At 36.3% G+C, this 23,425-nt stretch overlaps 1 protein-coding gene across 1 annotated transcript; it reads right to left on the bottom strand.

Moving 5' to 3' along the window:
* Window positions 1-4: 4 nt before the first annotated feature.
* LOC108430657 (adhesion G-protein coupled receptor G5) lies at window positions 5-17,465 on the bottom strand. The gene is made up of 17 exons (XM_017703272.1): window positions 17,448-17,465; window positions 17,129-17,223; window positions 16,462-16,536; window positions 16,278-16,346; window positions 14,766-14,918; window positions 14,250-14,318; window positions 13,644-13,767; window positions 13,315-13,462; window positions 10,255-10,389; window positions 9,987-10,091; window positions 9,858-9,897; window positions 9,630-9,742; window positions 8,751-8,872; window positions 6,804-7,069; window positions 3,843-3,912; window positions 3,466-3,743; window positions 5-2,236 (listed from the first exon to the last, which is right to left on the bottom strand). The coding sequence occupies exons 2-17, from the start codon at window positions 17,208-17,210 to the stop codon at window positions 2,085-2,087; spliced, it is 2,001 nt and encodes a 666-aa protein (XP_017558761.1). The 5' UTR covers window positions 17,211-17,223; window positions 17,448-17,465; the 3' UTR covers window positions 5-2,084.
* Between the last annotated feature and the right edge of the window lie 5,960 nt (window positions 17,466-23,425).

The raw sequence follows: 23,425 nt of genomic DNA, 5'->3' as shown, positions 1-23,425 counted from the left end.
GCACTTATGTTCGAGTATTTTATTGTTACATATATTATAATCACAATAAATGTTTCTTCCACTAACCAATATAGTTTGCTATCAGTGTGCTATGGTTGCCAAGTAACATAACGGTCATTCTACACAATTACTTTCATATTGTGCATGTATTTTACATTACATATTTTACAACAGTATAAAACAAAAAATATTAGTTATGTATTTTGCATATTTAATTGCATAAATGCATAATATTAGAAAGTGTGGTCTAACATTTCAAATATACATAGTATTATCATTTCTAATCAGTCTGTCTCGACACTTAGAGTCTGTTATCTGCTGCTGGCCTTCTTTGGCTGGATGTTTGAGAAAGGAGCGCGATTTTGGAGGATTTCCCTCAGGCATCGCAGCACCACAGGTAGCCATGAGATCATCTTCTAAGGAGCCTGTTAAGACACAGTGCCTGTGGGCATGACCCTCAGCTGACTCTGGGGGCAATTACTTGTGGACACGCAAGCGCTCTGGCCCCTCCATCTCTGTGGAAAGTGTGGTATGTGTTAGAGAATGAGTGTATGTGAGAGAGATTAGGGCCGCATAGCGTATGTCTTTAATGAACATTGCAGGAAATGACAATAAAGCAGAGACTGCAGGTTGAAACCACATGGTAATATGTTGACAGTAATGTATTACTCATTCAGCACAGCTTGGATAGAAGGGGCTTATTTGTCACTATGAATCATGACTATATTGTGGATTGTAACTGGTTAGTCATGAGTGAGACTAGTTGCTTGAAATGTCTGAGACAGTAGTCATGAATGCTAAGTATTTACAGAAATGACACATGTACAGGACAAAGGGTCCATAGTGCACTCAAAGGGTCCATAGTAAACCCCCTGCTTACATTCTTAAACATGAAGGTGCCAAAGGGTTTTTTGGAGTGAAGGCTTGGAAGAACTGGTTTTGGTTCACTTAAGAATCTTTCAGTGTCTTATCATCCAGTTAAAAGGTGCTTTAAGGTGTTTCTTCTCTAGCTGCGCTCCAAAACCATTTCAGGAGTGTATATAGACTGTGGGTCTTTAGTCATCAGCACAGTTTATTACTTTTCCAGAAGGCTCACACTGCCCTCTTGTGCTGCTTTAAAACTTCCCTTACAGACAAAACACATGGATTTCACCTGTTAACAAACAAGTGGTTTTTGCATGCAAAAAAGAGTGTGATCACATGTGAAAACGTGTTCACGTGTAAAAGAAGCAGGTCATCATACAAACATGTTCACATGTGAAAAAAAAAAACATCATTATATGGAAAAATGTTATCCCATGTGAAAATGTGTTCACATGAAAAAAGCAGGATAACATGGGAGGCAATATGATTCCCATGAAAAAATGTGTTCACCTGCGACAACATGCTCACATGTGAAAAACATGTGATTATGTGAAACTGATTCAATGTGAAAAAAATATTCATGTGGAAACAAATGAATGAAATGAAAAAAATCACATGTATGTTTTTATGTCGCATGTCATCACACACCATTCATGTGTGTTTACTTGGTTTTTAGACATGCGTAATATGTGTGACGTTTTTGTAAGGCCTGAACAAACTAATATTACAAAGGTAGATAGTACATATATTGCATTCATAGATCATTCATGGGTCTCTGTTATCCTCAACAGCTGACGTGAAATCCTAAAAACTAAAATTAAAAATTAGAAACCAAGTTCTTATAAATCAGATTACCTTATATAATTACCTTATGATTACCTAATAATTACCTTCATGGAATAAACCCCATAACTTAACTTTACATACTACATAAATAATCCATGCAAAATCTTTATTCAGAATAAAGTCATTCTAAAGTGTGTAGTATTCTGCATGTAAGCTCAACCACAGTTGCAACTACAGAAACTAGTCTATTTCAGTAGTGAATATAATGACAGCATACTTTGTTAAACACATGCTGTCCCAGATTTTGCCACTTATAAAGTAAAATTTGTTGCAGAAAACACCGCTTATGCGTGTGTGCCTGTTTTATGTTTAGTTTTTGTTTTTGTCCATCATTTTTACACAGTCGGAGTCACCAGTCGGACTCTTAGTTAATCTTAGTCGTATTCCGTCTCAGTTTCAGGTCCTGATGTCATTGTGGAACTAACGTTGGTCGGTTTTTGCAATGACAGAGTCGTGCCTGATGCAGATTGATTGAGCTCCATGTCATCGTTTCGAAAGTAGTAGTAGTAGAGAAACAGGAAGAAACCTGAGAAAAGGAAGTTGTAATTAAATACATAATCCTTCATTGAACAATGTGATAAACACCAGTGAAGTATTGTCTTACAACTTTTTGTTATATATGTTCCTTTTTATGCAGGTCTGATTGCATTTGATGTATATCTAAACAAAAATCTTCCAATATCTTCCCAATATTAGCAAACATCCAATATGCTAGCTACAGAAGATGCTTACTGCAGCACAATTTACAATTTGCCCCGATCAGGTGTGAATGTTACAGGTTTAATCGATGCATAAACACTATGTAGATCAATTTGCCTTCGTATACCAGAGCCATTCTACATACAATGTTATCTGCATGCTACAGCACTAATCTTAGGCAGGCTGTCTAGAAGCATCTATATCAAAGCTCGACTAAGGGTCGAGAAGATTTTTAACTTAGGGGGCAATGCATGCTTTTGTTTATTTCTCCATTATTACTCCATGTAAAGGTCTGCTATTCTAAAAATAGGGATTCTGTCCAATAATAAAGCAAAAAAGCAACAAGACAGGCCTTGCATTACAGTGATTTTATGACAGGTGATTGTGTTACTAGGCACAACACAAAGTAGAGTACCTAAAACTGATTATAAATCACTCTAATCCGTGGCTTTAAGTGGCTTATTGCTTTTATTAATCATGCTAATAATAATATCTAGAGTTAAGAGTATGCTATTATTACCAAGCAACCATAGATTGCTGAAAAAGGACAATGAACATATCCTATTACAGCACTGTTTTATACAAAAATCACCCCCCTGATGACAATGATAATTTCCATTAGCATTTCCATTAGCATTCAATTTCCACTTTTATTTAGCCCTATGCTAACTGTGTTGTATGTCCGTTTGGCGAAATCTCAACTGGCTCCCTACTTCCTACGTAGTTTACTACCCACATGTATTACAGTCAAAGATTGCTCCAATAACAGCACAAAGATTTTTCATGACTTGTCACAGTAATACAGACTTCAGCTGTCTTTTGAGGCCATTATAGGTGTATGTATATTGAGTATTATACAAGGCACAGCATAGCCAATCAGATTTTAGGACTATCTACAGTCTATTTTATTGTAGAGATTTTAGTATGTTTTTGAGCACAGACTGCAAGTCAGAGCAGTTCTCGAATGGCATTAAGAGGAGATCATGTGATCAAAAGTCATGTTCTCTGTGCAGATTTATAATTGAGGCCTGTACAAATGGAGGAAGTGCCACCTACCTTGGAAAGAATTGAGAATGCTAAAGATGTAGTAAGATGCAATAGCCATAGCTCCATAGCTGAAGAAGGCCACACCCCAAGTCAGACCCAGCAGAACAGTAAGACTAAAGATTGCTGCAATTTTTTTTGATGCTTTTTTGACAGCGTTGTCTTTCATAAATCTTGCTTGAGTAATCTTTTGGATGACCATTATAAAGATTATTAATGTAAAGATGAAAACCAGCGCATAGTAGCCAACATTCACTATATAATGAATGTATATATTTTTGTTCCAGCACCTGGGAATTCAAATGAGAAACATTGGGATCATAGGAACTTGATATTTTGTTGCTGAGATATGTAACTGTAGCTTTGGATTGTTTCAGACAATAGCTTACATTTGTACATTAGTCAGATGTGTGTAGTTCCCAGAAGCTGCAATCACAATGACAACCAAAGCTGGAAATACTGAAAAGAAACAAATTCAGATATGTTCAGTTATTTTGAGTAATCCAATTCATTAAAGGCTGCAATGCAAAAGAACAGACTAAGATCAGGTATTCTGACTAGAAAAGGCTACTAATGGTATTGCTACACCTTTTTTCAATCAACTCAGGTGCTTCAGCCTCAACTGATATCACATGCCCCAAGATAATACATTACTTCTGCCTAAAATGCCTTGGAACTGCTCATGATCCAAAGCACACCACCTCATCTGTGAAGCATTGTGGAGAGAACAACCCCAATTCCAATGAAGTTGGAACATAAATAAAAACAGAATACAATGATTTGCAAATCTTTTTCAACCTATATTAAATTGAATACACTACAAAGACAAGATATTTAATGTTCAAACGGATAAACTTTATTGTTTTTTGCAAATATTCACTCATTTTGAATTTGATGCCTGCAACACGTTCCAAAGAAGTTGGGACAGGGGCAACAAAAGACTGGGAAAGTTGAGGAATGCGCAAAAAACACCTGTTTGGAACATTCCACAGGTGAACAGGTTAATTGGAAACAGGTGAGTGTCATGATTGGGTATAAAGGGAGCATCACTGAAAGGCTCAGTCGTTCACAAGCAAGGATGGAGCGACGTTCACCACTTTGTGAACAACTGCATGAGCAAATAGTCCAACAGCTTAAGAACAACGTTTCTCAACGTGCAATTGCAAGGAATTTAGGGATTTCATCATCTACAGTCCATAATATCATCAAAGGATTCAGAGAATCTGGAGAAATCTCTGCAAGTAAACGGCAAGGCAGAAAACCAACATTGAATGCCTGTGACCTTCGATCCCTCAGGCAGCACTGCATTAAAACCCGACATCATTCTGTAACGGATATTACCACATGGGCTCAGGAACACTTCAGAAAACCACTGTCAGTGAACACAGTTCGTCGCTCCATCTACAAGTGCAAGTTAAAACTGTGCCATGCAAAGCGAAAGCCATATATCAACAACACCCAGAAACACCGCTGGCTTCTCTGGGCCTGAGCTCATCTGAGATGGACTGACGCAAAATGGAAAAATGTCCTGTGGTCTGACGAGTCCACATTTCAAATTGTTTTTGGAAATCATGGACGTCATGTCCTCCGGGCCAAAGATATAAAGGAAAGTCCGGATTGTTATCAGCGCAAAGTTCAAAAGCCAGCATCTCTGATGGTATGGGGGTGTGTTAGTGCCCATGGCATGGGTAACTTGCACATCTGTGAAGACCCCATTAATGCAACATATGCTGCCATCCAAGCGACGTCTTTTTCAGGGACATCCCTGCTTATTTCAGCAAGACAATGCCAAACCACATTCTGCACGTGTTACAACAACATGGCTTCGTAGTGAGTGTGGGTACTAGACTGGCCTGCCTGCAGTCCAGACCTGTCTCCCATTAAAAATGTGTGCCGCATTATGAAGCGCAAAATATGACAACGGAGATCCCGGACTGTTGAACAACTGAAGTTGTACCTCATGCAAGAATGGGAAAGAATTCCACCTACAAAGCTTCAACAATTAGTGTCCTCAGTTCCCAAACGCTTACTGAGTGTTGTTAAAAGGAAAGGTGATGTAACACAGTGGTAAACATGCCCCTGTCCCAACTTCTTTGGAATGTGTTGCAGGCATCAAATTCAAAATGACTGAATATTTGCAAAAAACAAAGTTTATCTGTTTGAACATTAAATATCTTGTCTTTGTAGTGTATTCAATTGAATATAGATTGAAAAGGATTTGCAAATCATTGTATTCTGATTTTATTTATGTTTTACACAATGTCCCAACTTCATTGGAAAATGAGTTGTATTATGATGTGGGCATGTGTGGCATCCAATAAGTTGTTTGCAAATTATGACACTTCCCTGCGTTGCTGTGGCATGAACTGCAGATGGAGGGCAAAGTGATTTTCTACACAGGAAGTTCTGTCACAAGCTCTTAAAATGCCCATGGTTTGTGTCATTCAGAGTTGCTCAAGTCAATCTTTAATCTTCTCAAAGAAACCACAATGGGCTTTTATCATGTATCAAATGCTGATCATGACAGAAAGAAATGCAAGAAATTGACCATAAAAAGCCTGCAAAATGACTTGCAAATCTTCGTCTGCAGTTGCAAGGAGCAGAGTATTGTATTTTACACAGTTCATCTGTGGGTATACTTTGATAGATTTAAAACAATAACTATAAGCAACAACACTAACACTTGTGGGGTTAACAGTTACACAAAAATTTACACAAAAATTGTGACTCCTAACATCCATGCAAGACCTGGTAGACCACCAAAAGAAATCACCATCAGATAAACAGTACCTAAAGCTTTAAGTACTAAACTCATCTTTGATAGAGATCAAATTTGATAGAATCAAGTTCCACTTTTCCACAGACATCCAGACATCCACAGATATTCCAGTCTATTAATTCACTGTGAGAAAACAGTGCAATGCTACAGGTTTCCTTTTACGAAAGGAAGTAGCCAAAAAAGGGTTTATATTTTTTGCACAAAAAAACAAAACCTCAACATCACTGAATGTGGTTGGGATTACTTGTATAGTAGAAGCAGAAAATGCTACCAATTTCCAATGTCTGAACTTTGAAGGAGTGGAAAAATATCCCTGTATGTAATAAGTGTAAAGAGTGGAAATACTACATATAGAAATTGATATTATATTTAGTTGTTGAGGCTTCTGTGTAATTTTCTATTAAATATATGTTCTCTACTTCTAAACATTAATGGTTGTTTTGACTGGAAGTTTGCTCTCTGACTTTTGCACAGTACTGTATATAAATGCATTGTTACTATTTAAAATGTGTAATGAATGAATGAATGAAAGAATGAACGAAAAACAATATTTTGAACACTCAGCACTCACCCCATCCCAAGGCAATGAATGCTAGTTTGTACTTTCTGGTCCTCATGTTGATTGCATTGAGGTTCAGGTAGAAGTGAAGTCCTTGAATGAAAAACCAAGAGAACGTGGCCAGCATGGAGAAGTGCATCACTGCTGCTATGATGATGCACGCCGCATTGTTATTCGTGTTTGTTACTTGCTGGTTGGACAAGAAGGTTATGTTTAGGAGGCACAAAGCCACAAACAGATTCATCAATATTGTTGTGCCTAGCCTGGATTTGGAACGCCTAAAGAAATAAAAACATTTTATTCTGGTTATTATGAGAAAAACAGGGCATAAACTTACTCACTACACAGTATTTGCACTTGTATGTTTATCCAGTGATCATGTTTGACCCCAGCCAAATGACATATTTTGTTGATTGAAGTGAAAAGATGTTAGCATCTGCAGCAAAATATTTAAAAAAGTAAAAACTTTCAGCAATGAAATACATTTTAAAAAATAGCAATTACAGCATGTTCAAAAGCTAGAACACCCTTCCAGTTACAATGTCTCAAACCTATTTAAGTTGATTTTAATTAGTATTTTATTCATTTGGACAGGTTAGGTGGGTCAAGAAATGTCTTGAAATTGTAAACTGATGACAATTACAACCTTGCGCTTACTCCTCTAAGCATGTGGCTAAGAATCAAATAATTAAGCTAACTGATGTCTACAAAGCAAGAGACGGCTAGAAAAAGATATCAAAGTGCCTGCACTTCATAATATCGACTGTTCAAAATTTCATTTCATTAAGAAATGGCAAGTAAAGGGACTTGGAAGATGGAAGATGTGGAAGATGACAAAAACTCTCAGACTGAACTGCTTGTATTCTGGCCAGAAAGGCAAAGCAACACTCCCATATGACAGTAAAGAACCTACATGGTGCCCCATTCTACTGTGCAACGTTGCTTGCCCAAACATGATCTGCATGGAAAAGCCATGAGAAGGAAACTTCATCTGAGACCTGATCACAAAATCAATGTCTGAAGCATGCAAAGAAATATCAAGATGAGCCAGAGGCATTTTAAGAGCAATTGCTGTGAATTGATTTAGTAAAAATTGAACTTTCGGGCTACCAAAGGAATGTATGTAGAAAAAAGGAGCTGCTATGATGAAAAGAACACCATCCCAACTTTAAAGCATGGAAGTGGATCTATTATGATTTTGGGTTATGTGGCAGTTAGTAGCACAGGGTAAATGGAAGGGTGGCATAGGGTAAATGGCCACAGGTAAATGGAAAAATGTGTTGCATTAATATCAGCAAATTCTGGAAGCAAATGTGACCCAGTTTGTCAAGAAACCAAAGCTGAAAATAAGCTGGATCCTACAACATGATAATGACCCAAAACATACCTTAACATCCTCTATGAACACCTTTAAAAACATATGCTGAAGCTTTTGGAATGACCCTCACAGTCCCTTGACTTGAACAACAATCTGTAGATAAACTAAACATGCAGTGCATGATAGATGGCCCAAGAATATTGCTGAACTAGAAGCATTCAGGAAAAAAAGCATGGATGAAAATTCCTAAAACATGAATAACAAAAAGCACTCCAAAAAGCATTTACAAACTGTGATATCTGAAAGAAGAGGCTGTTACCAAGTTCTGACTTAGTAGGGTGTCCGAACATTTGCACTGGCCACAATCACTATTTAAAATTTGTAATTTTTAAGTTAATCAAATTTAATTTAACATTTGCAGAAAAAAAATAATTTTATTTTTTATTTTTGCTGCAGTTGTTGTGCTTACTTTTTTATTTTAAAAATCTGTAATATATAGTAACATATAGAAATAAATGTATAAATAAATGGCCAGTGGTGCCATACAACTTTACAACTTACAGCATATAACTATGTTCTTGACAAATTTTAAAGCAAATTGCTCTGAATAAGATAATTACGACTGTCTAAAATGACTTTACCACATCACAAAGTGAATGAACAGGCCTACGAGAAGGAAGAATGTGGACAAGCCACAACCAATGCTGGTGATATAGGTTAGTGATGTTACATCTCCCTCTGAAATGGCTTGGCCTGGTGGTGCCTAAGAGAGTACAGAACGCAGTGGATTTAGGCCAAACACATGAAAATTTGAAACATTAAGACTGGTATATATCGGTTTAAACCAGACCCCGATTATCAAGTTATCACCCCGAGCACAAATTTTGTTAGGCCCCTACCTCCTACATTTATTACTGAACTAAAAAATTGCACACACACATATATAGGAAAGACATGGAAAGCATCAGGATTGTGATCAGCCATAACACAATGATAAATTACTCCACTTTCTCACTGTGCAGCTAGTAAAGTTTCCACTATGAGTCAAAGTAGCTGTTTAAATTGTCTTGAATAGCTTGCAGGGGAGTCTAGTGGCTCGGGCACGCCAGACACATGCCCATAAAACAAATGGGAAGATCCAGGCCTGGTTTAAACAGAGGCTTGGCTCCAAATTCATTTGTTTTGATAAAAAGTCACATACAGATAAAAAACTAGAAAACTAAAGAATACTAGAGTAAATTGAAGCTTAAAGTGTTTTAGTACTATAATGCACATATTATATCACATTTGAAGTGAATCACTTTATTGTCAATTTATCTTTAAATAAACATTTATAATTAAACAGCATTTAGCATAATATTAATCTAAAAATATATTTTTGAAAGTAAACTGACAATTACAAAAATGTTGCTATTACAAAATAATGATGTATGTTTAAATGCAACTTTTAATGTAGGGATGACAATAAAAATGACTTGCTTTTGCATGTTCATGTAGAAATGGTATGAGGAGATTCTTACCATCAATATTGCAAAGAAGGTCAGGTGAGTGCAACTGCATTTTATTGTCTTGTCAGTAATGTTTGTGTCACAGCCAGATGTGGTCCATTTGGGTTTCATTTTTTCATCAAATTCTTTAGAGAAACATGAACACTTTTAATGTTTTTTATAAATTGTTTAATGTGTTTTTGATTTTTTAAAAATTATTTTTACAAGATTTTTTTATATTACTGTAATTTTAATAATTACCTGCACCATCCCAAGAATTACAGGTCATAATACTGTTATTCTGTGTAAATGATAATAGACATTGAAATACTTGGAAATAAATCAAATTGGCTATATTACTTTCTATACTCCAATGAAACCTTTTCTTACCTTTTGCTCAAGCCTGAAGCAGATGTCTATGGTGTTAATGAGATTTGTGATATTGACGCCCATTGATATTCCAAAAATCTCATTTTTCAAAACACTCACGCCACTCTTGTAATCAAACAATAATGACACAAATCGGGTTTTTAGTATCTGTGTTTTTGAATATTAAGCTAAATAGCAAGTATCCTACAGCACATCTCATACCAAAAATCACATCAAAAATAAGTGAACTATTAAAAATAAGTCAACTATTGATTTTTCTCAGTAATACCGTATCAAGGTCAGGAAACAGCACAACTCCTACAAACGGGGTGTCATTCAATTTAGAATGTGCCATATTAAATGCTTCTGCTGGAATTGTTACGGACCATAGCAGTTCTGTCTCCTGCAAAGTGGCATTCAAAGTCTGTGGAGGTAGGAATGTGATTATAGAAAAAAAAATCAGGTTAGATTTTTAAAAAGTTTTGTTTTGACATAAAAAGTACATTTGTATGTGTGTATTTGTGTTGATATGTATGTATTTAGAGTATCTGTGTATGTTAGGGGGCTGGTGAAGAACAAATCCCAAATAAGAAAACATCTTCATGAAAGCTGTGCACCGCCTTGGCTAGACCACATTAACAGATTATAAAAAGACTTGCCATCTCACACTACCTGGCTTGCAGATTTTTTCTGATGACTAAAATAAACAAACCTATTCACAGGACAAGTAATTGACTATGTAGCAGTCTGCTATCAGAGGCCTCTCCACATTTCTTCTATTTTGTGTCTCAAGTCTTGTCAAAGTCTGAATTATTGGTGTCTAAGTCTTTCTTCATTTTCTTGAGTTGAGGCATCAAAGTCATCAAATTTGTGACTGAAGTCAGACTCAAGTCCAAGTCATATGACTTGAGTCCACACCTCTGCTAAGCTGTTGCTTACATGAACAAAATGCACCAAACGTTTGTGTTCTCCTGATACTAGGAGATGCAAATAAACAATAGTAGGATGGCTTGCTGCTGCTGATGTTTTTGTCGCCATTTGCGCTGACTTGTTTTGCTGGTATTTTTTCGAGTTTGAAATGCACATACTCAATTGTGCTCATGCCTTAAATTAAGCTCATTTAAAAAACTTCCCTGTACGTGTGTGATTTTTAGCCATTTTTACTTGAGGTATTTTCTTTTTTCCTGCTTTCATTTTTCATTGCCTGTTGCAGGAGCCATTGACCAGAATACACTACTAGATTCTGCTCGAATACACTACTAGATTTAGCAGACGCTCTTATCCAGATTGACTTACAAGAAGTGCTTTGTCTATCTAGAGAAAGTATCTTTGTTAGTTACCAGTAGGTTAGAGAAAAAGACAGTCCTCAGCTCAGGTACTGCTAGATACAAAGGTCAGTGTAGATACCCAGAAAAAAGGAACAGAGTTGTGCTATGCAATGCAATACAATACAGTACAATAAACTACAATACACAGTGCAATCAACAATATAGTAAACTACAAAACACAGTGCAATACAATAAAATATGATAAACAAGTGGAGCACAATGTATTGCAAACAATACTTAATTCAATGCTTGAATACACTACTAGATTCTGCTCAAATACACTACTAGAGTCTGTTTGAATACACTGCTAGATTCCACTCGAATACACTACTAGATTCTGTTTGAATGCACTGCTAGATTCTGTTTGAATACACTACTAGATTCTGCTCAAATAAACTACTAGATTCCATTTGAAAACACTACTAGATTCTGCTCAAATACACTACTGGATTCTGCTCGAATACACTACTGGATTCTTTTTGAATGCAACGCTAGATTCTGCTCGAATACACTACTGGATTCCATTTGAATACACTTCTAGATTCTGTTTGAATGCACTGCTAGATTCCATTTAAATACACTACTAGATTCCACTCAAACGCACTACTAGATTCTGTTTGAATACACTACTGTATTCCACTTGAATACACAACTAGATTCTGCTAAAATACACTACTAGATTCTGTTTGAAAACACTACTAGATTCTGTTTGAATACACTAATAGATTCCATTTGAATACACTACTAGATTCTGTTTGAATACACTACTGTATTCCACTTGAATACACAACTAGATTCTGCTCAAATAAACTACTAGATTCCATTTGAAAACACTACTAGATTCTGCTCGAATACACTACTGGATTCTTTTTGAATGCAACGCTAGATTCTTTTGAATACACTACTGAATTCCATTTGAATGCACTACTAGATTGGGTTGAAAAAATCAAACATCTGGTATACTCTGGTCTGAAATGTAATCAGGATGCCAACAATATCTGTGCCCCCTATTCCCACTACTCGATTCTCTCTCCAAATGTCAACTCTGACTGCAGACTAGAGCCAACTAGCATAGACTCAGCCAAACGTTGGGTGGTTGATGGACCTGAAGTTTATTATAATTAAGCACCTAACCCAGTTTACAGAGGCTGATGTTAAATACTGACTGTATGTTATTTAAAGCCTGAGAAAAATCTTATTTTTAGCGCTAGCATGGATGCTACGGTGCTCTCAGAGAGAAGAGAGAATTTTTCACATTTATTTATCTTTGATCATAATAAACACCTGTCCTGTCACAGAAATAAAAAAACACAACAAACTAGTTTAAGAAAAGTAAGGTTTAAAAGTTATTAATACTTGAACAGATTTTATACATTATTGTCAAAGCACATATTAAAGCTCTTTGACTTTGCAATCCCTGCTTGCTACTTCATTATTCCTGTGCTGTGGGTTCTGTGCACTGTGGTTTATGTGTGCACATAGCAGAAATGTAATAACCATTCTGTGATGTACTACACATAGGTAAGAGTTTATGCACAAATCATGGAATTTCATGTTTCATGTGGAAATAATGTCATATGTTTTTGTCAAATTTATTTATATATATTTTATTGTGTTGACAGCTTTGACTTACTAAGAAAACAAGTCATTATTTTGAAGTAGTGAGTATCTGTTTAAACCTGAAACAGAATAAATATAAAACTCTATTTTCCTCTACTTAACAGAAATGGGCTTTCATACAAAAAACATGTGAGTCAAAAGTTGGTTATATTGCGCTGCTTAAATGTTATTTACAAAGTTGTGCCTGTGCTCATTTGCCTGGAAGTTCTTAGTAGAGAGCTCATTAATTGGTCCCCTCCACCAGCACATAGTGATGGTAGACTGTCAGTAATGCCTCTCTTAATAAATCTGACCCTAAAATTTAATTTCCCATTTTATGACTTACATTAAAAAATGTGTGTGTGTGTGTGTGTGTGTGTGTGTGCATGCATGCATGCCTGTGTGCGCTTCAGAGTCCTTACCTCCATTTTCTGATTTTGAGTACATCCTATCTTGACATTTGCATCTTTGTCTTGTTTTTGAATTAGGCCTGTAGCCTTTCCTTGTGTAATTGGTAAACTACTTGTACTCATTGATTTTGCAATTAATGAGAGTTTGCCCATGAACTGTCTGCAAATTTAAAATCAGCTTTAATTCTCTTTTCTTTAGATAAGCTTTGGAAGAAAATATTCAAATATTTAATCAATTTCTTGTTAATTCAGCTTCTGGGTCAAAGCCATTTGCTAAACTTAGGTTCTTAACTTCAAACTTCAAATCTAAGTAGTAGTGGCAACAACAGTAGCCTACTTACACTGCTTCCGAAATCTTTCTCTTGCTACTGTCAGGTGATGAACTGGATGGAGTTGGGGGAATGCACTTCCAGCAAACTATAGTTAGATTTTGTTGAACATGAACAATATAGTTGCTATTTCTTCCTTGAAATTAAAAACAGCAGAAAAGATAACATTCATTGACTTGTGAAATTACTGTTTTTCCTCTGAGATTACACAACTCTGCGATACAACTGCCACTCTCACAGTAAAATGGCTACTAAAAAAAATTTTGTCCACTTTCAAAAATAATGTAGTACATGATGTTTCACATTCATGGGTATAACGTAAAGTTTCTCATTCCTTTTGTAACACACCAGAATTGCGCCTCAAAGTATTCACTGTAACTGGCCGCATTGTCATTGGCACGTTTTGAACTTGCAAACAGAAACAAATGCTTACAGAAACGAATGAGCCTGCTTCCCTAATCCTTTTAAAATGATGAAATATAACTGACAAGACAAAAGTAAAAATTGTCAATAGCTGAAGAGGTGAGATTTAAACTTCTAATGACATCAGCAAGATTGCACCTAATTTTCTTTACACCACTTTCAATAGTTTGAGTAGCAGTAAGAAGTGAAGTTCACCTGCACATTGTTGCTGGTCATAAGAGGCTTCATTGCAGAGAAGTGTGAAATTTTTGAACTGCGGATAACCTAAAGAGAGCACGACAACATATATTGAATACTACAATATGACAATGAAATGTAGATATCCCGTTGTAATTATCAGTTAGCATTTTGGTTATGTATTTGGGGAGATACTTTGTGTTGTAGCACTTTGTGATGAGCCTGTGCTGAATGTGATCTGTGGTACATTTATGGAAGCCCATTTCCAACAAAAATATAGCCACATCAGAGTACGTTTTTAGTGCAAAGAGAAAAAAGGAGCTGTCGCTGCAGACTGCAGGCTGCATCATATGCTAACAGGCCAAGAATCTGCAGAGACAGGATTTTTAAAAATGCAATTGCACTCATTATCTCTAGATGGCACAGCACACTTGCCTAAACTTCTCATTCTGTTTCTATCCTGCACAATCCCTGTTACTTCTGAGTCAACAGTCAATAATAAAATGGGTGTAAAACACTGTGGGGATAACAAACCTGCATTAGTGAAGGTTTTTGATGGCAGTAGTGTAGAAGAATTTTGTATAAATCGCAGAGTAAGTCCAGAAACATCATCCAAACAGATTTTATATTCCTCTTTAGGTTTCATCACATTATAGCTGTAGTTGGATATTCCAATGAAGCAGATTCCTACAAAACAAAGCAAAATATTAAATTTCATTAAGAAATAATATACATTAGGAAATATTCAGCGCATTAATGTGTACTGTTCACTTTCTCACTCCAATATTCTAGTATCTACTGTTAGTGTTTTAACAAATCTTGTTATGTTTTTTTTTTTTTTATCAATAACTGTCCCTGTTAATGATTTAACCTTTATAACATTTACTTTCCTGTCAAATATCTTTAGTTTATGGGTTTTATTAACTTATACTTAACTTATACTTATTATCTTTAACTGATCAGTGGACACTTGCATAAAGCATTCTAAGTTAAATTCTTAAGACAGTGGTCACCAACAGATCTACTTTCCTGGAGAGATCAGAGAACCTGCATCTAACATGCCGCCCCCACCTTACTTAACACCAACAAATCTGATAGAGCCAATCAGAAACCTCTGAGGAAGCTAATTAGCTGGGCGGGTTGGCAGATTGTGGTTGGTGATAGAATCCACAGGAAGGTGCAGGGCTGGTGACCACTGCTTCATAGGATACATTTAAAGCTGTTCAACTGAAACTTCGCAAATGTAAAAATTTCAGCGCTGAAACATAAACTCAGAGTCTAAAACCCAAGTTATGGTTGATTTTATTTACTTTCCATTAAAATATTTCACTGAAGTGATGTTTAGCAGCTCACTTAAGGTAAAGGGGAAAACAAAAGGCCTATATACTGCTAACAGGCAAAGGTGAGGAGCAACTAGTTACATGAACTATAAGGAAAAAATCAATGTGTTTGTATTTTGCTAAGTATTTTCAACTGAGACTTTTAAGTATTTGTGAAGAAAAATTATCTGCTTTTTACTTTGTTATTAATTCTGAGCTGCTTTGTGTTTGGTTACACCTCTCACATTGGAGCTTTAGCCTATATCCTATAGGAACCCAAAAAGAGGAGAATAGAGGCTAACAATAATAATATATCAATAATAATATCAATAATAATAATAATGTTTTATTTATGTAGCACCTTTCCAAAGCTCAAAAGAACATAAGGAACAGGTCAACAATGAAGCCGACTATGAAACAAAAGAATATTCCAAAGAAAATTAAACAAAAGAAGTGATAAGAAGCTCCACTGCAGGCCTAGAGTCATTATATTGTTATTACATTAAAGTAACAATACTTTTACTGTGTGTTACTTAGTGTGGTTTTAACACATCTCCGCCAACAGGATGGTATTATACACAGCTTATACTTCACTCAAACTCAAATTTTTAATGTTATTATTATTATTATTAGCAGTAGTAGTAGTAGTAATAGTAGTAATGGTAGTAGTAGTAGTATATATATTTATCTATTTATTTTTATATAAGAGAGACATAACATGACTGACCCAGTTCTGACAAATTCCTGAAACACTGATTCATGATCTGGGGAAAAGCCAGACTCTGGTTGTCTGTGTCTACAAAAGCAACACAAACAACAATAAAACAGCATCGCTCAATCCAGATTTTCCACATTTACATCTATTTCAATATAAGACATAACAACGTTTTTATAATATATTCCAAACTTACAGGAGCTGAAGTTGCACGAAGTAGTTCTCACATAAGAAGAGTTGAAGTTGGCTATGAAAATATACCGTTTACAGGCTGAAATGATAAACAAATAAATGATAACACTTTATCTGAAGTGGTCCTTTGTAGATGATTAATTAAGTCTTAACAGCTCATCAATAACACATCAATAATATATCTATGAAGTAGCAGTAGTGAAGTATCAGAATAAATTGAATAAATTGAAGCAAATATCTTGTAGATGTGCTGTTGATACATTACTTACATTAAGTCGATGTTTTGTTAATTTGTTACCTCCATTACAACCCAAACCCTGGCCCTAATCCAAACCCTTACCTTTACCTCAACCCCAAACATAATCCTAACTCTAATATGTTTTTGATTTTCATCTAAAATGGACCACTCAAAAAAAGTGTCACCAAATAAATAGATAAAAAGGAATTTGTTAGATGAAAACGTTTCAGCAACTCATTATTCTGTAACTTATAAATGACACTGGCATGTTTTTCATGAACTGAATCTGACTTCAAAGTAGCACTAATAGCAAACTACATCAGCAGTGTTGTGATGTAATCTAGAGATGAATGATGTTATATTGACTGTAGAGACTAATAATGTGTTGATATATTTAATAACATTAACTCCATAAGCAGCAAACATGACATACATTGAGATGAGACCTGAGGCTGAAAGAACATCAGAGCTGCTGACAGCAAGAAACTCCACATGATCAAAGACATTATTCCCATCTTCTGGGGCCAGCTGGAGACAAGAATACCTGAACATTCATTCCTTAAACTACAGCCATAAATTATTTTGTAACTTCTTTGAGAATAATATGGATGTTATTTAGTAATGAGAGAAAAAAATTGAAGTGCCTTTGCAGGTTAAACTGAAATTAATTTGATGTACAAGACTGTTTATTAAGCATATATGAACATGACTGAATGCAGTAACTGTAAGCATGAATACGTAGCGGTTCTTACCTGAAGAGAGTCAGTTCATCTATGATCATAAACAGTGTTATGAGCATTCAGCAGCATCATCTGTTTATTTCACTTGCAAATCATGCTTGTTCACTGACAGAGGTGTAGGTTATTACTGGTATAGGTTTAGTTACTTATGAATAAACTCTGCTTATTTAAACTAAATACTATTCTAACAGAGTAGATCAGAAGTCCAGGTGTTTCTGATATGAAGGTTTTTTTTATTTTGTTTTTTTTTATCAGTATAAATAAGTCCTACTCAAGCCCATCCCTAATTTCTCAGAGTCAAGTTAAGCCAGAGCCACACTCATTTATCCTTGTTCTCTCAGTGATCAAATTATTATATCAGGAGAACATTTTTAAGTGTAATGTACAGATGTCAATAGTAGAAAAGTTGAAACAGTATGTGATATGCAAATAAAAAACAAAAAACAGTGATCCTTACTGACCTGTATTTAAACATAATAGTACAAAGGCAAGATATTCAATATTTTACCTTTATAACATCATTGTTTTTTAAATAAATATATGCTTATTCTGAAAATAGTTTTTTTTTTTTTTTTTTGCAACACATTCCAAAAAAGTTGGATCAACTGCAGTTTAAGCCAATGGAAACAATGTGAAATGTTCAAATTGCATCATAAACTGGTGATGCAATCATGCTTGGGTATAAAAGTATCATCCAGGGAAAGATCGTGGCTCACCAGCTCACCGAAAATGCCTCAGTGATTAACCCAACAGTTTCTTTATCAATGATTGCATTGATTTTAAGTTTTACACCCTCTTTAGTGCATGATATTTTGAAAAGATAAGATTCAGGGACAAATATATTTATGTATGTAAAGGGCAAAGATGAAAACCACAAATGTATGCCTGTGAGCTTTTATCCCTCAGATGCACACATGAGTCTGGGAATACTCTCACTGGAATACCACTTTCAGTGATCATCACTAAATCAATGTCATTTGATATGCATCCTCGATGAATGCTACTACATTGATGGTATCTTTAAGTCTACTTCCACAAAAGACAAGTATGTAAGTAGTACAGCGTACATAGAGTACACTAAGGGCCGTTGCATCAGGACAGTTTTGCTGTATGCTTCATGAAACTGTTGCAACTCCATGCAAATAACCCGCAACTGTACCTCCAGGTAACTAGACTTGTTTGTGACTTTATACAGGGATGCAAATGAATTTCTAAATAATGCTTCAGCATGAAAATCCATTGCCACTGAGTCAGTTAGGCAGCACTGAGAATAATGCTGTTCAGTAGTCCTCTTACGCAGATGGAAATAAGCCACACAGTTTTTTTTTTCAAATTTCATGGCACTCTAAGTAGAATAGATCAGCGGAACTGATAGCTTTTATATGCAAATATTTACACACAGTGCCCTCCAGATGTATTGCCACCCTTGGTAAATGTGACAATTCCTCACTGAAAGCTTAAAGTTTCACTAACATTTTTAAGGTAACATCAAGCTGATAAAACAACAGAAATATTTGAATCAACATAGGCCATATGGGCCGTGGCTATTTAAAATCTTATTAACCAGCGTCGATGACCCTGAGAGGCTCCACCAAGTCTGACAAAATGTGGTAGACAGGCACAGAAACACAAAGCTATTGGTGAGATTCAGTCAACAAAGATAGTTGACTGACTCACTGGATATTTTCTCTTTTTCGGACCATTCTCTGTAAACCCTAGAGATGATTGTGTGTGAAAATCCCAGTAGATCAGCAGTTTCTCAAATACTCAGACCAGCGCGTCTGGCACCAGCAACAATGCCACGTTCAAAGTCACTTAAATCACCTTTCTTCCCCATTCTGATGCTCAGGTTGCACTTCAGCAAGTTGTTTTGACCACCTCTACATGCCTAAATGCATTGAGTTGTGGCCATGTGATTTGGCTGATTAGCCATTTGTGTTAACAAGCAACTGAGCTGTACCTAATAAAGTGGCTGGTGAGTGTATAATGGAAAAGCTAAAATGCTAGCTAGAAACTAGTTGGCAAAAATACACACACACACTGTGGAGCAAATGCTGACAGCTTTTGAAAGCTGTTCCACTGAAGCAGCTGGAAACGGCACCAACTTTAAAGAATGAACTGCCATCAGTGTATTGCAGCTAAATGCTGACACAAAGATCCTTCCATCAATTAAAGGCACAAACCCATTTTTTCTCTGCTGACCATCAACCGAGAAGTCATCAAAACTGAAGTAAAGTTGCTTCAAGCTCAAACAAGATTGTTTATTAATCTTGGATTTGGCCATCTATGTTAATGTAGTTGTTTTAGGCAGTTTTACCCAGCAACTGCTACTATTTCAGCAGAAAAAAAACAGAAATGTGAAAAGGGCCTATGACGTTGTATTAGCAGTTAACTCCTTAAAATACTTTATTACGCACTAAGGCTTGTTATTCAGTAACTACAGGGACGTCAATGCAAACTGGCTGAGTTAATCTTAGGTTATAAAAGTGTGTAATAAAATTTTGGGCCTGCCAGTTGGTCTCAGCCATTTAAGGGGTTAAGTATAACAGATAGAATAGTTTGCTACCTAAAACTCACTCTGAACATAGCAAATTAATGCTATGGTAAAGCATTTTAAAGTATTTTGTTGCTATGGCTTATAAACACCATTTTTGGGGGTTTAAAAAAAGGAAAAGCACCAGAATGCACTGAGTTCTGAAAACATTCTGCTGCTGAGGTCAACACTTAGCTTGACCTCTCACCTCTCCTAAGGTTTATCATAGGTAATTTGATGTAGTAGTGGGTTATATGGCCAAATAACAATAATTTGTTTATGATATAAATATAAATATAAAATTCATATACACTATATAACCAAAAGTATTCACTCGTCTGCCTTCACACGCATATGAACTTGAGTGACATCCCATTCTTAATTCATAGGGTTTAGTATGATGTCGGGCCACCCATTGCAGCTATAACAGCTTTAACTCTTCTGGGAAGGCTTTACACAAGGTTTAGGAATGTGTTTATGGGAATTTTACGGGAATTTTACGGGAATTCTTCCCGAAGCACATTTGTGAGGTGAGACACTGATGTTGGACGAGAAGGGCTGGCTCGCAGTCTCCACTCTAATTCATCCCAAAGGTGTTCTATTGGGTTGAGGTCAGGACTATTCCATACCAAACTTGTTCATCCAGTCTTTATGGACCTTGCTTTGTGTACCGGTGCGCAGTCATGTTGGAACAAACTGCTCCCACAAAGTTGGGAGCACGAAATTGTCCAAAGTCTCTTGGTCTGTGGAAGCATTATGAGTTCCTTTCACTGGAACTAAGGGGCCGAGCCCAATTCCTGAAAAACAACCCCAGACAATAATCCCCCCTCCACCAAACTTTACACTTGGCACACTCACTTTGGCAGTCAGACAAATACCGTTCTCCTGGCAACCACCAAACACAGACTCGTCCATCGGCTTGCCACATAACATGTTCTCCAGGGTTCTCCAGAGAACATGTCTCCACTGTTCTAGAGTCCAGTGGCAGCACTTTACACCACTGCATTCAACACTTTGCATTGCGCTTGGTGATGTAAGGCTTGGATGAAGCTGCTCAGCCATGGAAACCCATTCCATGAAGCTCTCTATGCTGTTCTTGAGCTAATTTGAAGGCGACATGAAGTTTGGAGTTCTGTAGTGATTGACTCTGCAGAAAGTTGGCGACCTCTGCGCACTATGCGCCTCAGCATCCGCTGACCCCACTCTGTCGTTCCCAATCACTTCCACTTTGTTATAATACCACTGACAGTTGACTGTGGAATATTTAGCAGTGAGGAAATTTCAGAACTGAACTTGTTGCACAGGGCATCCTATCACGGTACCATGCTGGAATTCACTGAGCTCCTGAGAGCGACCCATTCTTTCACAAATGTTTGTAGAAGCAGTCTGCATGACTAGGTGCTTGGTTTTATACAGCTGTGGCCATGGAAGTGATTGCAACACTTGACTTCAATGATTTGGATGGGTGACTGAATATTTTTGAGAATATAGTCTATAGCATGCTATATATACACTATATGGTCAAAAGTATGTGTTACACTTGTATGAGCTTCTTGGATAGACCATTCCAAAATCAAGGGCTTTACTGCAGAATTGCCTCTTCTTTGCAGCCATATCACCCTTGACTTATCTATTAAGATTTTGAAGTGTGTCTGTGGGAATTCTGTCAAAAGAGCATTTGTGAGGTCAGGCACTGATGTTGGATGAGAAGGCCTGACTCACACCCAGTGCTCCAATTCAGCCTAAATGTGTTCCGCTTATTTGAAGCCAGGGCTCTGTGCAGACCAGAGTTCACGCCAAACTCATTCGGTTCATACCAAAGCTGGTGTCCATGTTAGGCTAAGGCTCAAAAGACTGGTCATTCTTTTATGTCTGCTGCCTCCAAAACAAACTGCAACTGCTTTGTATGCAACCAGGTGGCGGGAGGTGACTAAAGAACTGCTCATTTTCATTTTCATTTGATATGTGACGGAAATGTGACCCAGGCATTTTGTGCCTGTGGGACAACTGTATTAAGGTTTGCACTGCTTGTGCATCATGTAATTTGTGCTAATTTGCGGCATACTTATAACTGTTATGACAAAACTCATAGAATGTTAAACAGTATAGCAAAGGAACCAGTAAAATTCCCACTACTAACTGATGACAATACAGAAGCAATTTCAACTGCTATGTTATTTTGTGTTAAAAAAGTAACCAATTATGCTCTGAGATGGCAATCACCAAAAACACTGCTTGATTACGTGTACATGATTATATTATTGGGGGACTTGCGAAAAAGCACATGCAAATGTGAGTATTTGAGGTTGAAGATTGTAAGGTGAGAGAGAGTATGCAGTACACTGTAGTGACCCCTACTGGTGATGATTACACCCAACTACCTTTAAGGAAACTTAAATAAGCTAGAAGAACTGTGCTTCACATTGCTAAATGTTTTAATTTAAAGAAACGGCTGTTTTATTTGTTATTTATTACTAATCAGTCAAGCCTTGTGACATAGCAGAATATTAGAGGTTAAAACCCTTGGTGACCTAAATGGCAAAACACACAAATGGGAGGACAAAGTGATAACATAATAAAACCAACATGCACACCTGACAGGAGTTTCAGAAAACACACAGACAAGTGACCAGAGCTAGACTAGTGCTTTTAATGTGGGCTTAGTAAAACCTTAAAGATTTGCTATTATCTCTCTTCCTTTTGCTTTCCTTTGGAAGGTGAGATCCAAAAGCAAGCAAACAAGCAAACAAACAAAGCCCCCAACAACTTAAAACTCAAAATATAGTTTGAGGAAACAATCCATAGCAGAGTTGAAATATTTAATCCTGACCTTTATAGCTTGTTGTAATGAATCTTAAAGGTATGTTTCACCCAAAAAAGCCAGTGCATAGTGAATGTTTGTAAAGGAAAGTCTGTGAGCTTATGCACGAAATTATTTGGTACCACTTAATTCTGAGAACCCACTGTAGACATCTTTAACACTCAACTAGATCTATTTCATTTATTCAACATTTAAAAAAAATCTATTACTTTTAATTTTCAACTGAGCTACAATTTAAATGAAATCAATTCTATTCAATCTATTTGCAAACTGAAACTTAACCTTAACCTTATATTTCACATAAAACCTGACTAGATAACACTGGATGTGCTTTGGACCCCTTCCCCAAGGGGATGATTCTGATGATTGCAAGCAGAATTATCTACTATTGTTAGATATCTTCATCAGTATAATGTTGTTTTTGCAGTTGAAACCTAAACACTGAGCTGAGGATGTGACATTAATACATAAAGACATATGACAAGGTCTAAAAAACTTCAGCAAAATGTTGACTTCTGACTTTTAAATGATTATTTCAGGCTTTACAGGGTGACTTGCAGCAGTACACACACATAATATTTTGACCCTGATTCAGTACTGCTACTTTCAAGTTTAACAACAAAAAAATGTGTTCAT

Source organism: Pygocentrus nattereri, chromosome 10 (assembly GCF_015220715.1).
Source record: "Pygocentrus nattereri isolate fPygNat1 chromosome 10, fPygNat1.pri, whole genome shotgun sequence".
NCBI lineage: Eukaryota > Metazoa > Chordata > Actinopteri > Characiformes > Serrasalmidae > Pygocentrus > Pygocentrus nattereri.
This window is presented reverse-complemented; position numbering and strand designations above follow the sequence as displayed.

Bases quoted from the DNA above. Each gene is read 5' to 3' on its own strand.
- LOC108430657 (XM_017703272.1), bottom strand. From the start codon at position 17,210: ATGGGAATAATGTCTTTGATCATGTGGAGTTTCTTGCTGTCAGCAGCT. The intron at 16,347-16,461 runs GTAAGTTTGGAA...TTGCTTTTGTAG, and splicing joins TTCGTGCAACTTCAGCTCCT to ACACAGACAACCAGAGTCTG. The intron at 7,070-8,750 runs GTAAAGTCATTT...TTATTTCTTTAG, and splicing joins TTCATTCACTTTGTGATGTG to GCGTTCCAAATCCAGGCTAG.